This window comes from Schistocerca nitens, chromosome 8, assembly GCF_023898315.1.
Source record: "Schistocerca nitens isolate TAMUIC-IGC-003100 chromosome 8, iqSchNite1.1, whole genome shotgun sequence".
Classification (NCBI taxonomy): Eukaryota; Metazoa; Arthropoda; class Insecta; order Orthoptera; family Acrididae; genus Schistocerca; species Schistocerca nitens.
Genome location: NC_064621.1, coordinates 596,404,099 through 596,421,001, shown reverse-complemented (window position 1 = coordinate 596,421,001; position 16,903 = coordinate 596,404,099). Strand labels below are relative to the sequence as shown.

Below are 16,903 nucleotides of genomic sequence, written 5' to 3'. Positions count from 1 at the left end.
GTGTGAGTCCCTAATCGATTTAAATAAATACAGCTACAGCGGACTATTGGGCTTTTCAATCAGTTTTATATTTTAATAGTTTTAACACCTGTATGTAAACACCTGTTATAGTGTATGAATTTGTCAATCAGTTATGTACGAGCATAATTACTTTAGCTAGTTTTAAAACTATCTGTATATAAAGAAGTGGTAGTGTACACATTGCGGTACACGGTCAATCAAAAATTCTAATGTATGAATACATCACGACGACGTAACTTGCAGTTGGCACTGCGTGTAAAATCACTACTCGTTGCACTGTGAAAGATTCGCTAAGGAAACAATGGACAACATTGTGGCTAAGCCAGCCCCTCCATCGCCCTTCAGGAATGCTAGTTCACTAGGTGAAATTTGGGAAGTAGGGAGGGAGATACTGGAAGAAGTGAAGCAGTGAAGAAGTGGAGCAGTCGGTAAGAGAAATGCTTGTGTAAGGCAAGGTTCCGGTTTTGGACTCTGGTCTCGCTCTTGGTTTAAACTGCCAGGAAGTTTCAAAACAGTGAAGACGCTGCTGCAGAGTGAAGGCGTCTTCTAGGAACACTTGAGACAGTTGTTTGGGGTCACCTGCTCGATGCTCTCGCGCACGGAGAGCTCGTGGAAGGCGGCGCAGGCGGTGTCCCGGCAGCGGCGCAGCCCCTCCTCGCGGCTCACCATGCGCTCGCCCCACTGGTCCGTCTTGTTGCCCACCAGCACCACCGGCGCCTCGCCCACCGGCTCCTGCAACCACCAGCTCTCCAGTCACTCTCAGCGGACACCTGTGGAAACTGAGCGGCCGTTTGCTTCCGATTACTTACACATCTGCTGGCAAGGATACACCATCTGATCAAAAGTATACGGACACCTATGTGGAGTGTCTCGACTCTTCACCTTCACTGCTTGAACACATCCGGGGACACTTTCAGTGAGGTGCCTGCATGTCTGTGGTGGAATGGCACCCCATTCTGCCTCGAGAGCCGAAACCAGAGGTGACGTTGGATGTTGTGGTCTGGAACGAAGTCGACTTTCCAACTCAATTCACAGGTGTTTCATTGGGCTCTCGTCGGGAATCTGGACAGGCCAGCGCATTTCAGACTGTTGTGATGCTGCTCTATGACAGGTGCACTGTCATGACACACAGTCATCGTCTCCAAACTATTAGCTTTTTCTCGAGGGAAATGAGGGGAACACACCTTATCCATGAAAAACATCCCCATATTGTAACACCACATACTCCATACTTCGCTGTTGATCAGGTAACATTCTCCAAACTGAAACCTTTCCAAAGAGGGTATATCGCGATTCATCAGTCCAGATCACTGGTTTCCAGTCATCCACTGTCCAGTGGCGTCGGCTCTTGCACCACCTTAAGCGTTGCTCAGCATCGACTGCAGAAATGTGTGGCTTATGGGGAGATGCTCGACCCCTGCCCCTTGCAGTACACTTGTTCGCCCACTGCTTGAATACTGCTCACTGGTGTGGGATCCGTACCAGATAGGGTTGATGAGATAGAGTAGATCCAACGGAGAACAGCGCACTTCGTTACAGGATCATTTAGTAATCGCGAAAACGTTACAGAGATGATAGATAAACTCTAGTGGAAGACTCTGCAAGAGAGACCCTCAGTAGCTCCGTACGGGCTTTTGTTAAAGTTTCGAGAACATACCTTCACCGAGGAGTCAAGCAGTATATTGCTCCCTCCTACGTATGTCTCGCGATGAGACCATGAAGATAAAATCAGAGAGATTAGGGGCCCACACATAGGCATACCGACAATCTTTCCTTCCACGAACAATACGAGACTGGAGTAGAAGGGAGAATCGACAGAGGTACTCAAAGTACCCTCCCCCACACACCGTCAGGTGGCTTGCGGAGTATCGATGTGGATGTAGATTCTTTTCAACTGCCTACGCCCAGTTACCCGGAGAGCTGGTAGCAATTTGGAAGTCACGGGTGATTGCTTCCGCTGACTTCATGTCATTTTTTTACAGACACTCTCTGCAATCTTCTACGGTTCTTGTCCCTCAGTACATGAGGTCTGCCTGCTCTTAGCTGCAGCTGTTTCCGCTTCACGGTGCCGTCGCCAACACCGACTTGGGCAGCTTTAGAACGGCTGAAACGTTCCTGTTCTATTTCTTACCCAGGTGACATCCAATGATTACTCCATGTTCGAAGTCACTGAGCTCTCGTGCTGTTTCTGCTCCTCTACTGACAACACACCACTCCCCACCAGCCGGCCGTGGTGGTCAAGCGGTTAAAGCCGCTACAGTCTGGAACCGCGCGGCCGCTACGGTCGCAGGTTCGAATCCTGCCTCGGGCATGGATATGTGTGATGTCCTTAGGTTAGTTAGGTTTAAGTAGTTCTAACTTCTAGGGGACTGATGACCTTAAAAGTTAAGTCCCATAGTGCTCAGAGCCATTTGCCAACTCCCCACCTCCTTTCATACTCCTCTCGTGACATCTGGCGCTCACTTCCCCATTACGTAGGGATGACTGTATTCTTTTGATCAGATAGTATATCTCGATTCATTACATGCAAGGAAAGATATCTGTGACCTCCAGAGAACTTTATACCAGTAGTCATTACCGATTATCAAGAAAACGTTAAAGCGGAACAGTAATAGGACAGTTAACAGGACTAAGGCTTGCAGACAGCAGCATACATTCAGATACGAACACGAGAAAGTGGAAGATCAGTGGCACGTAATGGATTTCGTTGCGCACCATGCTGGAAAAGTCTAATTCAATTAAAGGTGATTATATTAATCAACTATAAGATATTAGCACTAGATTGTGGTATTTATAATTGCGTATTTCGATAAATAGAAGAATTACGAACATCAAAGGCAGGAATAAAGATCATTACAATGACTTTATTTACATAAAATGTTTTGTTTTGGACTAGAGCTAATCTGAATTACGCTTAATAATACCGAATTGCAAAATAATTAACGTATTTTTGGCAACAGACAAAAACAGTGATATGTCCTTTGTATTGCTGAAAATCTCTCACAATCATTTTTCCCGGGTTTTAGTTAATCTTAGTGGCCGCGGCGTGTGGTCAGTGGCCGCACCCGCGTGTTTACTGCCCGCGGTGGAGTGAACCTCGGGTACCGATGTTAGACACTCTCAGTAACTGTCTCTGCGTTCAACAGCAAACACTTGCGCGACCTCTGAGCAGTAACTCATGTTTTATAATCGAATGAACGCGCCAGCTGCACTTTTATTTTTCTTTTAATAGCCGTGACAAGTTTCAGCCTCGAAGGCAAATTTACAGTGGCTACCTGAACAATACCGCAAAAACAGAGTACAATGTAATAAGTTATATGACAATGAAAGTAATAACAAACATCGTCAAAAACAACATACGAAATAAATAATGTTGTATAACAATTCGTCCAAAAAGGTAATCAAAACAGCATAATACAGTAGGTGATTTTGTACGGCAACACGTCTACAATTCGACAAAATAAAACACACATTATATATATATATATATATATATATATATATATATATATATATATATATATATATATCGTCAATTTACATATCTATCATCGAGAGAGTGCATAGACAGACGGCTGAGCCACTTGAAATGGCGGTACTTAAACAGGTGAGTAAGTTACACGGAGAGAAAGGGGTGGGGGGGGGGAGGGGGAGCGCAGAGCTATAAAAGCGCTGGATAGGTGGACAGGGAGAAGCAAACAATAATGAACATAGGCACGAAGGTTTAAAATAAAACAAAATACACAAAGAAATAGTATACAACTTTTCGTTAGATACAAAAGGGGAAAAAACGTAAAAAGTGGTAATATAAAAAAGTACAGCAGACGACTCTCAGAGGACTTGAGGGAAAAGAAGAGACGATTTTCGAGAACTAGCGATGCCAATGTAGTAGACACAGCAAGTGCATCTCTGACTCATTTGTCTGCGGACCGCTTTTTCCAGGATACATTAGCCAGTTGGAGACAGAAGAACTTGCTACGACAGATAACTAATATTTTAAAGAAGAGAGGTGAAATTAAGTAGACTGAATCGGGGAAGATACTAACCGAAGTGTGATGCCTATTTACTCCTGTTATTTCACTGTATGAAGAGAGCGCCGTGCCCGGCGATCCACTGCTTCGTTGAGTCCAAGTCTCGAGGGGCAAGCTGTAGGTGCAGTTGTAACGGATATTTTTCGTCGCTGGGAGTCAGAAAACTGTGATATATATTAAAATTTACGATGTGACTTAATGACAGGTGTATTTAAAAACAATAATGATGATTTATATACATTTGTACCAAGTCTAACCATGTATTTATCATGTATTCTCTATCTTGAACTGTGTGTGCGTCCAGTTACTCCCCGTTTTCTGTTCTACTGGAACACGTATCAACTTGCGTCTCACCCCGATACCTGGGAAAGGTGCCATACCTTCTTTGGGGTAAGAGAGACACCCGTTATACCTCTTTTGTACTGTTATTTGCACGCGATGCCTAAAAATTACGGAGAAGCATCTTAGTGGAACCAACATTCATAGTGAATCTGTCAACTCCGAACCCAACACTTCTAATGAAGCCGTAAGCCCACAAACTGCATCAAACGCAAATTTTGCAGCTAAGACAGGGACGTCTACTACGTTTGAAAAGATTTCACTGATAGCAATTTTGGAAACACCAGAGACAAAGCGGAAGACAACTGCATCGGTGTCGACACACCAGGAAACCCTATAAAGTTTAAAAACGGAGCAACTGGAAAGGACTACCACCAAAAAAAGTTCTCCAGCCACCAAAAGGGGGAGAGAAATAGAACCGACTGCTGACGACAAGGACTGTGTTGTGTGTAAAAGAAACTGCTACGAAAGAAACGGATCGTAAGTGGAGTGGATTCAGTGCAGTCACAGTAAGAAGTGAATAAAACGTTCTCGGGTTTCCAACCGCGTCAGCTGCTTAAAATTACACGAGCTTTCGGCCAAGCACTCCTTGGCCATTGTCAAGTGTTATGACTGCCAGTGGGCTGTTGGTGTGCCCTTATATACGCTAGCTGCCGGCTGTGACGTCACTGGTGCCCGTGAAATTGTCATATATGGGCATGTTTTGAGTCAGCGTTCGATGTGCCCTCTTCAACCGCGCGATCGCTGGATCACACGCAGCGCTGAGCTGCAAGCCACCGTCTCTATTCAGGATGTTTGCGGTAATTTTTATTTCAATAGTTTCCTTTATTAAACTGTCCCAGAAGCCGTTAGTGCGAGCCACGACACAGGTATCGTCAAATTTTATGTGATGACCGTTTTCTAACGCATGCTCAGCTAACGCAGATTTCTCTGGATAGCGTAGGCGATAATACCTCTCATGTTCTTTCCTGCGTTGTTCCACAGTGCGCAGTGTTTGTCCGATGTACTTCTGGCCACACTCACAAGGTATTTCGTAGACTCCAGGTGTTCTGAGACCTACTGCGTCTTTAACTGGTCTCAGTAACTGACGGATTTTCGTTGGAGACCTGAAGATTGATTTGATCTTGGCAATGTCATGGGCACCAGTGACGTCACAGCCGGCAGCTAGCGTGACGCACCAACAGCCCACTGGCAGTCGTATCACTTGACAATGGCCAAGGAGAGCTTGGCCGAAAGCTCGTGTAGTTTTAAGCAATTGACGCGGTTGGAAACCCGAGAACATTTTATTCAATGTTATCGCCGCGAGACTCTGCATTCATACACAGTAAGAAGTGGCTTCCTAAAACATGCACAGATGAAACGAGTACGCGCTGTAAAACAGAAAATATCGACAGTCGGTATTTGTAATACAAACTTTCATATTGTACTGCTAGACAATAAAATATATAATAACATTGGTGTTGGTATCTCATTTATGTTCCCGTCTTACTCTGATTTTCGGGGTGAGACATGTAAAAAAATTACTACGGGACACAAAAGTTATGATTTTAACATATACATCAGTTTTCAGTTTGAAGAAACATTACCAGACATGTGTGATTGAAAATCTCAAAAATTACGTCGTAATTTGATGCAGAATCAAAAAGTATGCCGTCTTGCCCCGTCGCACAATAATAAATTGTATCCCCAGGCAGCTTCTCATTACGACAAGAGAAATATTTACAGTGACAGTTAGGAGTCAGCCACCTCCTTCTACATCGGCAGCAACACAGTCCCCTCGCAAACCGATACTCTCACATATTTTGGAAATTTCAAATTCTTTCATATTGCTGCTGCAGAACCCCTATACGATATCAAATTAGAGCCAAGTAGAATAACTGCTTGCATAAAGTCCAGAGGTAGATCAACACGTTGTTGACTTGCTCAATTTGTGAAGCTCTTTCTCTTGAAAAAATCATCCAGTTTTTCTGAATATGCAACAATTCATTTGTCTGTACATGTACGTCACATCAACCGAATACCGCCTCATTCGGATAATTCCTTGTTGTGCATCGTCCTTTTTTCCCTTTAGAATGTGTAATGAACTTCCGTGATGACTATTAAGTGTTAATTTACTCGACCGCTAGTCTGGAAAGATAAACTGCTAGAGAGTAAACTATAAATAGAAACTATAGTCAAATGTGATAAGGACATTTGTTCACACAAAGGTTCGGTCGTACGAAAGATCCATATAGTATCTTTTATTTCACTAATTCATATAGCACCTTTCAGCGACCGAATTGCAAGCAGCTGCAGCAGGACTGAAAACTGGGACTAGAGTATATTTATACTGCGCTGTCATACAAACTTCCTTGTGCAAGAATACGTATGTCTTTCTGCAAAATCTATTCAGGCACTTTACACTTTGGTTATTACTGTGCGGTGACTTCTACTCACATCAGCAAGTATGAGAATACGAAAGAAGATTCCACAGTAACACACATCTCAGAAGCTACACTAGGCAGCTGTCTAGTAGTACTGAATAATGGATGGAGGCCAATTATCGACTGGCCAATGAGGAGAAGACCAGCCATTCACATCACACTATGTTGACCTTGTTTTTCGTACGTCAACGCAGTAACTGATGCGTTAGTCTGAGACCCTCCCCGACTGAAATTGAACTGATCACTCACAGGGAAAACATACTAGTACACTGATACAGAAAAATCAAAGAAACTTGTCTTGTTGGTCTAGGTATATTCCAACCACGAAAAACATTTTGCCACAGCTACATGAGATTCATACTGTTCCATAAAAGTGTTATTCCTTACGGGATGTAATAAGTACGCTGCGACATAATTTCCACAGAACAAGGAAAAAAATTAAGCATTTTCGAAACATTTGGTGGAATCATAAATTCTGTAGAAGTATAGCTCGACGGTTTCTCACAGTGATGGAATATGGGAGACATTGGACAATTGCTTGAAATAAAAATAATTATGTCGATGTTATGAAGCTCTTGAGAAAGGAAAAGAAGGCAGTACTGGATGCCCTACTATTCATCACTTAATAATAGATCCAGACGGAGGTATGGAAGAAAGCCAAAGTTTTTCGCTTTAAGCAAGGTTCATCTAGAAAAACATTATTTTCCACAGAAAAACCGCTTACATAAAACGGCGCTAACAACTGCACAAATTAAACTGAGCTTGCCATCAAAATAAGATAAAATCTCGTTAAACATTGTCTTGCATCAATTCATTTCAATGGGACAGCAAATTCTATGATCAAACTGAAGGCGTGTCTAAGACGTACCCACTCAGAGCAGTTATAACGAATTTCTATACGGAAAAATTTAAAGAAATAGGCCTTCAGATGGCCAAGAATAAATCCATTTCTTGGTTTTACTACGTTGGTGACAATTTCGGCATATGACACCATGGAGAAAAGGAACTCTCAGAACTTATACACTGTCTGTATTGCTTTGATTCTAATATAAAGTTCAGAATGGAAAGAGGGAAAGAAGTTCAGTTTTAACATATTGATGTAAATGTACTTAGAAAAAATGGCGGAACTTTAGGGCAAAAGATCTACATAAACCCGACACTCACTAACAGGCATCTTCACAAAAATTCAAACCACCATCCCAAACAGGAAAGACGAAGTTTTTAGTGGACCTGGATGAAAGACTCTGTGGGTTTCAGTACTTGGAGGAAGATTTCCATTATTTAAGAATTACTTCCCCCCCATGAACCATGGACCTTGCCGTTGGAGGGGAGGCTTGCGTGCCTCAGCGATACAGATGGCCGTACCGTAGGTATAACCACAACGGAGGGGTATCTGTTGAGAGGCCAGACAAACATGTGGTTCCTGAAGAGGGGCAGCAGCCTTTTCAGTAGTTGCAGGGGCAACAGTCTGGATTTTTTGACTGATCTGGCCTTGCAACACTAACCAAAACGGCCTTGCTGTGCTGGTACTGCGAACGACTGAAAGCAAGGGGAAACTACAGCCGTAGTTTTTACCGAGGGCATGCAGCTTTACTGTATGGTTAAATGATGATGGAGTCCTCGTGGGTAAAATATTCCGGAGATAAAATAGTCCCCCATTCGGATCTCCGGGCGGGGACTACTCAGGAGGACGTCGTTATCAGGAGAAAGAAAACAGGCGTTCTACGGATCGGAGCGTGGAATGTCAGATCCCTTAATCGGGCAGGTAGGTTAGAAAATTTAAAAAGGGAAATGGATAGGTAAAAGTTAGATATAGTGGGAATTAGTGAAGTTCGGTGGAAGGGGGAACAAGACTTCTGGTCAGGTGACTACAGGGTTATAAATACAAAATCAAATAGGGGTAATGCAGGAGTAGGTTTAAAAATGAATAGGAAAATAGGAATACGGGTAAGCTACTACAAACAGCATAGTGAACGCATTATTGTGGCAAAGATAGACACGAAGCCCACACCTACTACAGTAGTACAAGTTTATATGCCAACTAGCTCTGCAGATGACGAAGAAATTGAACAAATGTATGATGAAATAAAAGAAATTATTCAGATTGTGAAGGGAGACGAAAATTTAGTAGTCATGGGTGACTGGAATTCGGCAGTAGGAAAAGGGAGAGAAGGAAACATAGTGGGTGAATATGGATTGGGGGAGAGAAATGAAAGAGGAAGCCGTCTGGTAGAATTCTGCACAGAGCATAACTTAATCATAGCTAACACTTGGTTCAAGAATCGTAAAAGAAGGTTGTATACGTGGAAGAATCCTGGAGATACTAGAAGGTATCAGATAGATTATATAATGGTAAGATAGAGATTTAGGAACCAGATTTTAAATTGTAAGACATTTCCAGGGGCAGATGTAGACTCTGACCACAATCTATTGGTTATGAAGTGTAGATTAAAACTGAAGAAACTGCAAAAAGGTGGGAATTTAAGGAGATGGGACCTGGATAAACTGACTAAACCAGAGGTTGTACAGAGTTTCAGGGAGAGCATAAGGCAGCAATTGACAGGAATGGGGGAAAGAAATACAGAGGAATGGGTAGCTCTGAGGGATGAAGTAGTGAAGGCAGCAGAGGATCATGTAGGTAAAAAGACGATGGCTAGTAGAAATCCTTGGGTAACAGAAGAAATATTGAATTTAATTGATGAAAGGAGAAAATATAAAAACGCAGTAAATGAAGCAGGCAAAATGGAATACAAACGTCTCAAAAATGAGATTGACAGGAAGTGCAAAATGGCTAAGCAGAGATGGCTAGAGGATAAAAGTAAGTATGTAAAGGCTTATCTCACTAGGGGTAAGATAGATACTGCCTACAGGAAAATTAAAGAGACCTTTGGAGAAAAGAGAACCACTTGTATGAATATCAAGAGCTCGGATGGAAACCCAGTTCTAAGCAAAGAAGCGAAAGCAGAAAGGTGGAAGGAGTATATAGAGGGTCTATACAAGGGCGACGTACTGGAGGACAATATTATGGAAATGGAAGAGGATGTAGATGAAGATGAAATGGGAGATATAATTCTGCGTGAAGAGTTTGACAGAGCACTGAAAGACCTGAGTAGTAACATGGCCCCGGGAGTAGACAACATTCCATTGGAACTACTGACGGCCTTGGGAGAGCCAGTCCTGACAAAACTCCACCATCTGGTGAGCAAGATGTATGAGACAGGCGAAATACCCTCAGGCTTCAAGAAGAATATAATAATTCCAATCCCAAAGAAATCAGGTGTTGACAGATGTGAAAATACCGAACTATCACAGTTTAATAAGTCATGGCTGACAAATACTAACGCGAATTCTTTACAGACGAATGGAAAAACTGTTAGAAGCAACCTCGGCGAAGATCAGTTTGGATTCCGCAGAAATGTTGGAACACGTGAGGCAATACTGACCCTACGACTTATCTTAGAAGAAAGATTAAGGAAAGGCAAAGCTACGTTTCTAGCATTTGTAGACTTAGAGAAAGCTTTTGACAATGTTGACTGGAATACTCTCTTTCAAATTCTAAAGGTGGCATGGGCAAAATACAGGGAGCGAAAGGCTATTTACAGTTTGTACAGAAATCAGATGGTAGTTATAAGAGTCGAGGGGCATGAAAGGGAAGCAGCGGTTGGGAAGGGAGTGAGACAGGGTTGTAGCCTCTCCCCGATGTTATTCAATCTGTATATTGAGCAAGCAGTAAAGGAAACAAAAGAAAAATTCGGAGTAGGTATTAAAGTCCAGGGAGAAGAAATAAAAACTTTGAGGTTCGCCGATGACATAGTAATTCTGTCAGAGACAGCAAAGGACTTGCAAGAGCAGTTGAACGGAATGGACAGTGTCTTGAAAGGAGGATATAAGATGAACATCAACAAAAGCAAAACGAGGATAATGGAATGTAGTCGAATTAAGTCGGATGATGCTGAGGGAATTAGATTAGGAAATGAGACACTGAAAGTAGTAAAGGAATTTTGCTATTTGGGGAGTAAAATAACTGATGATGGTCGAAGTAGAGAGGATATAAAATGTAGACTGGCAAGGGCAAGGAAAGCGTTTCTGAAGAAGAGAAATTTGTTAACATCGAGTATAGATTTAAGTGTCAGGTAGTCGTTTCTGAAAGTATTTGTATGGAGCGTAGCCATGTATGGAAGTGAAACATGGGCGATAAATAGTTTGGACAAGAAGAGAATAGAAGCTTTCGAAATGTGGTGCTACAGAAGAATGCTGAAGATTAGATGGGTAGATCACATAACTAATGAGGAGGTATTGAATAGAATTGGGGAGAAGAGGAGTTTGTGGCACAACTTTACAAGAAGAAGGGACCGGTTGGTAGGACATGTTCTGAGGCATCAAGGAATCACAAATTTAGCATTGGAGGGCAGCGTGGAGGGTAAAAATCGTAGAGGGAGACCAAGAGATGAATACACTAAGCAGATTCAGAAGGACGTAGGTTGCAGTAATTACTGGGAGATGAAGAAGCTTGCACAGGATAGAGTAGCTAGGAAGTCGTAGTATTGACACAGTGTTTAAACCGACAGGAAATGTGCGTGGGTATTCTAATACTGCGCAGGACCTACCCCAGTGGTTTGCTGCTGCACGAGTACGCAAAATTCCTTGCACTTGCCGCCAGGTACGCAAAGGAACTACTAAATGAGACATTAACACCCAGCTTAAAGAACACAAAAGCAACTAGTGTCTGGGGAAAGCGGATAAATTGGCGGTATAAGATCATTGAGTGGGAACAGGTAACCACCAAATTCGATTCTCTGATAATACTGTGGCCGGCCGTAGTGGCCGTGCGGCTCTGGGCTCTACAGTCTGGAGTCGAGCGACCGCTACGGTCGCGGGTTCGAATCCTGCCTCGGGCATGGATGTGTGTGATGTCGTTAGGTTAGTTAGGTTTAATTAGTTCTAAGTTCTATGCGACTGATGACCTCCGAAGTTAAGTCGCATAGTGCTCAGAGCCATTTGAACCATTTTGATACTGTGGATTTATGGAGGAACAATCGTTACTGTGCTAAGATGCACAAAGGAACGATATGAATTCAAAAACACAAACAAATTTCAACAGAAAAGAAGACTGACTGAAATTAGATAAACTATTGGCCTTGGTAAAGCAAAGAGCTCCCACAATTCTGCAGTACAGCCTGCATAAGACACGACGGTGATATTGCGCGATTTATGGCAGCAGTAGTGTGACGTTGGTACCAGACAGTTGCGCTCTTACACATAAGCGTTTTGGCTCTCTGAGGTGATATGGCTTCAGAAGTCAGCTAAGGAAACTTTATAGTTTCTGAGTATGTCTCCAGCATTAGGGTTGGCTCAAATGGCTCTGAGCACCATGGGACTTAACATCTGTCATCAGTCCCCTGGAACTTAGAACTACTTAAACCTAACTAACCTAAGGACATCACACACATCCATGCCCGAGGCAGGATTCGAATCTGCGACCGCAGCGGTCATGCGGTTCCAGACTGTAGCGCCTAGAACCGCTCGGTCACACTCGCCGGCCCAGCATAAGGTAATGAGACGTTAGGCACAGAAACATGCCTTAGCCGACGTCTAATGCCCGTACAAGTAATATCACCAAAACAACACTTTTCTCCCCTACCCTTCAGTGGACAGAAAATTCAGAAAGCTGTTCATATAATTCTAGTACTGTTCCCGTTGGTAACATACATTGCCCTATGATTAACCATCTACCGCAGGAAGGCACCATTTTCTCACAGAAAAATCTGTATTTAATTAAGTATGGCATCAAGAGGAGATAATGAAGACTAGACAACACCATAATGTTATTCCTGTACTCAATATCAGTGCAAGCCTTTAAATAGCTGTATCTTACAGACGAATAGCGTGCCGTCGTGTACAGTAAAAACACAACAAAATTTAATAAACTAAAAGCTAGAATGGTGCTTAGGATCCAGAAACGGTTTCTCAAAGGCTCTGTTTGGCTTTAGGGAAGGAAAAGCGATAACAGATAACTCAGCTCTGTTGTCCTTTAGTATACTCAAAGTTTCTGAACGAAGGTAAAGTATAATTATTCTAGTTTTTGACTGTAATAAATTGGGACGGCTTCGTATACCTATCAAACTCATATAAGCAGTCTGCAAGTTTATAGCACAACGAAGGATGTTACTTAAAATCAAACATAAAACAATCTGTGCGAAATGACTAAACATTGAACTACAGCGATAAATAATTTATACAGAAAATCTAAAAACTGTTACGTCTCCATCCACGAAATGCTACAGCACGCAGGTAAGATTTCGATGTACAGTATCCCTTCAGAAAGAACACGCAAGAGTACATAGATGAGGCAATCAAATGCATGAATCGACGGCTCTCTGACACTGGGTTGAAACAGCAGCCACAAAATTAACACAAACCTTCGCAAGGCGCCACATCCCCAAACACGATTTTAGGTTCTCAACTTTTTGCACTAAAATCATAAACTATGTTTCTTCGACTGGCGTTTGTTTCCCGTCTAACATATTACTGGAAATCTGCTATAAAACAGTAAATACAAAAAGAGCACTTCACTGTGTGTAGTGGGACGATCGCCTTAGGATATTAGTCAACTTCTATACAGCACTTATAAGAGTAACAATCTACTGCAGCTCTTTTATATATCATAACGCAAGTAGTCTAATTTAAACAATTGCGTACGTTGCAATTTGGACTGATAAGGGTATTCTTAGGAGCAATTTCGTGAACTCCAAACCACGCTATATACTGAGGCACAAAAGTCATGGGAGAATGATATGCACGTATACAGGTGTCGGTAGTATCGCGTACACAAGACATAAGAGGGCAGCGAATTGGCATATGTGTCACTTGTACTCAGGTGATTCATGTGAAAAGATGTCTGACGTGATTATGGCCGCACGACTCGAATTAACAGACTTTCAAAGCGGAGTGATTCTGGACACATGAGACATTCCATTTCGGAAACAGTTGGGTAATTCAATATTGCAAGATCCACAGTGCCAAAAGTGCACAGACAATAACAAATTTCAGGCTTACCCCTCACCACGGACAATGCTGTGGCCGACGGCCTTAAAGACCGAGAGCAATGATGTTTGCCTTGTATTGACACTGCCATCAAGCAATCACTACGCGGCACAACCGCAGAGATCAGTGGGGGACGAACGACGACCGTATCCGTTAGGACAGCGCGGCGTTGGTGGGCTGTGTCAGCCGACGACCGACGCGACTGCCTTTGCTAACATCGCCGATATCGCCAGCAGTGCCTCTCCGGGGCTCGTGACCACGTCTGGTGGACCCTAGACGACTGGAAAACCGTGGCCTAGGTAGATGAGTCCCGATTTCAGTTGATAAGAGCTAATCATCTTGAACCCGTGGTCAAGGGGTAGCGTCCTTGATTAGTAATAAAAAAAGTAAGAAACTTCCTGGCAGATTAAAACTGTGTGCGGACCGAGACTCGAACTCGGGACCTTTGCCAGCAGAAACATTGATGAATGAGATTTTCACTCTGCAGCGGAGTGTGCGCTGATATGAAACTTCCTGGCAGATTAAAACTGTCTGCCGGGACCTTTGTCTTTCGCGGGCAAGTGCTCTACCAACTGAGCTACCCAAGCACGACTCACGCCCCGTCCTCACAGCTTTACTTCTGCCAGTATCTCGTCTCCTACCTTCCAAACTTTACAGACTTTACAGACTTTCGAGTCTCGGTCCGCACACAGTTTTAATCTGCCAGGACGTTTCATATCAGCGCACACTCCGCTGCAGAGTGAAAATCTCATTCTGGAAACATCCCCCAGGCTGTGGCTAAGCCATGTCTCCGCAATATCCTTTCTTTCAGGAGTGCTAGTTCTGCACGGTTCGTAGGAGGAGTCCCATGGTGCTCTGAATGGAAGGTGGGAGACGAGATACTGGCAGAAGTGAAGCTGTGAGACCGGGCGTGAGTCGTGCTTCGGTAGCTCAGTTGGTAGAGCACTTGCCCGCGAAAGGCAAAGGTCCCGAGTTCGAGTCTCGGTCGGGCACACAGTTTTAATCTGCCAGAAGTTTCAGCTTCTGTAAAGTCTGGAAGGTAGGAGACGAGATACTGGCAGAAATAAAGCTGTGAGGACGGGGCGTGAGTCGTGATTAGGTAGCTCAGTTAGTATCGAGAAGACGACCCAGTCTTACACCAACGTCTGGAGAACGAGTCGATAGATAGCTGCCGGCCGCGGTGGTCTAGTGGTTCTAGGCGCGCAGTCCGGAACCGCGGGACTGCTACGATCGCAGGTTCGAATCCTGCCTCGGGCATGGATGTGTGTGATGTTCTTAGGTTAGTTAGGTTTAAGTAGTTCTAAGTTCTAGGGGACTGATGACCACCGAAGTTAAGTCCCATAGTCCTCAGAGCCATTTGAACCATTTGATAGCTCTCTTGCTCTATCGAACGTCGGGTCGTGAGCAGGTGTCGCCCCCGACAGGAATTTCATTTCATTGCTACAGGAGCATGTTTCTTTTGTATTTGTACTACCGCAATGTCTTCATGTCTTTCATTTGGGCATTTTCAGTTTTATTCATTTCCTTAATTACTTAATTTTCTAATTAGCCACTATTTGACAACATATGGACATTGTAGACACTATTTATGCGGTAGTACAACAAAATGTATGTCAGCAAACGTGGTAAGCCTGACATTGGAAAAAAAGGCGCTGGTTTTAGGCACCAGATTAAAAAAAAAGGCAACAAACAAAAAAAAAATTTAAAAAAATTGAAAAACATTAGCTGATTGGTAACGTGTTTGCCTACCATGCAGCGGGCCTGGGTTCTTTTCCCGGCAGGGCTGAATATTTTTGTGCCCCTGTGGACTGGGTGTTATGCTGTCCTCATCATCGTTTCATCACCACCGACGCCTAAGTCACCCATTGATAAATTTTTTTTTTTATTTAAAAAAAAGTTGGTAGAACACTTGCCAGCGAAAGGCAAAGGTCCCGAGTTCGAGTCTCGGTCCGCACACAGTTTTAATCTGCCAAGATGTTTCATATCAGCGCACACTCCGCTGCAGAGTGAAAATCTCATTCTCTCAATAAAAAAGTACTCGGTCCCGGATTCAAAACCAGCCACTGCTTAAAACTTTGATTAATAATCAGCATGGGCAGCCGAAGGCTTCTGGCGTATAAAGTCGCCCTCATTCTGCCAACGGCCTCTTCAAAGAGAGCGGAGGAGCGGACAGAGATTCAGGGCACTGTCTTGTCCTTGGGATTGGAAACTATCCCTAAAGGCGGAAGAATCAGCAATGATCAACGGCATGAGGATGCAGAAGGCAATGAAAACCAATGTCTTAAAGGTACATAACCTGTATCCAGATTACATGTGGCCTGTAATTGAAAAAAGACGTCATGATGATATCTCCAGTGGCAAAAGATTCCGTACTAATCCCACATTCAGGTCTCCAGGAGGGAGCTACCAAGGGAGAGGTGACCATGAGGAAAAGATTGAATAACTAGCTTAAGTATAAGGTTCTACAAGTCAGGGTGTGGAATATCAGAAGCTTGAACATGGTAGGGGAGATAGAAAATTTTAAAAGGGAAATTCTAAGGATCAGTCTAGATATAGTAGGAGTCAGTGAAGTAATATGGAAAGAAGACAAGGATTTATGGTCAGATGAGTACACGCTAATATTGTAAGTTGGCTATTTAGGTTTCATGTTGGTAACGCCATGTAGCGCTTTGTACGAAAATCACTGGCTTTGCTGTGTGCAGTCTGTGGGTGGTATGCATTGTTGGAATTTGCTATTGTAGTGTTGGGCAGATGGCTGTTAACAGCGCGTAGCGTTGCCCAGTTTCAGGTGAGCCGCCAGCAGTGGTGGATGTGGGGAGAGAGATGGCGGAGTTTTGAGAGCGGATGATCTGGACGTGTGTCCATCAGAGACAGTAAATTTGTAAGACTGGATGTCATGAACTGATATATACACTCCTGGAAATTGAAATAAGAACACCGTGAATTCATTGTCCCAGGAAGGGGAAACTTTATTGACACATTCCTGGGGTCAGATACAGCACATGATCACACTGACAGAACCACACGCACATAGACACAGGCAAC

At 43.4% G+C, this 16,903-nt stretch overlaps 1 protein-coding gene across 3 annotated transcripts in view; it reads right to left on the bottom strand.

The window, feature by feature from the left end:
• The window catches only part of LOC126199215 (ras-related and estrogen-regulated growth inhibitor), a 197,929-nt gene that overhangs the window by 27,403 nt on the left and 153,623 nt on the right, over positions 1-16,903 (bottom strand). For all 3 annotated transcript variants that reach the window (XM_049935994.1, XM_049935993.1, XM_049935995.1), the window contains one exon: positions 601-753. In XM_049935994.1, coding sequence (XP_049791951.1) covers positions 601-753 — 153 coding nt within the window. The remainder of the gene's footprint in view (positions 1-600; positions 754-16,903) is intronic.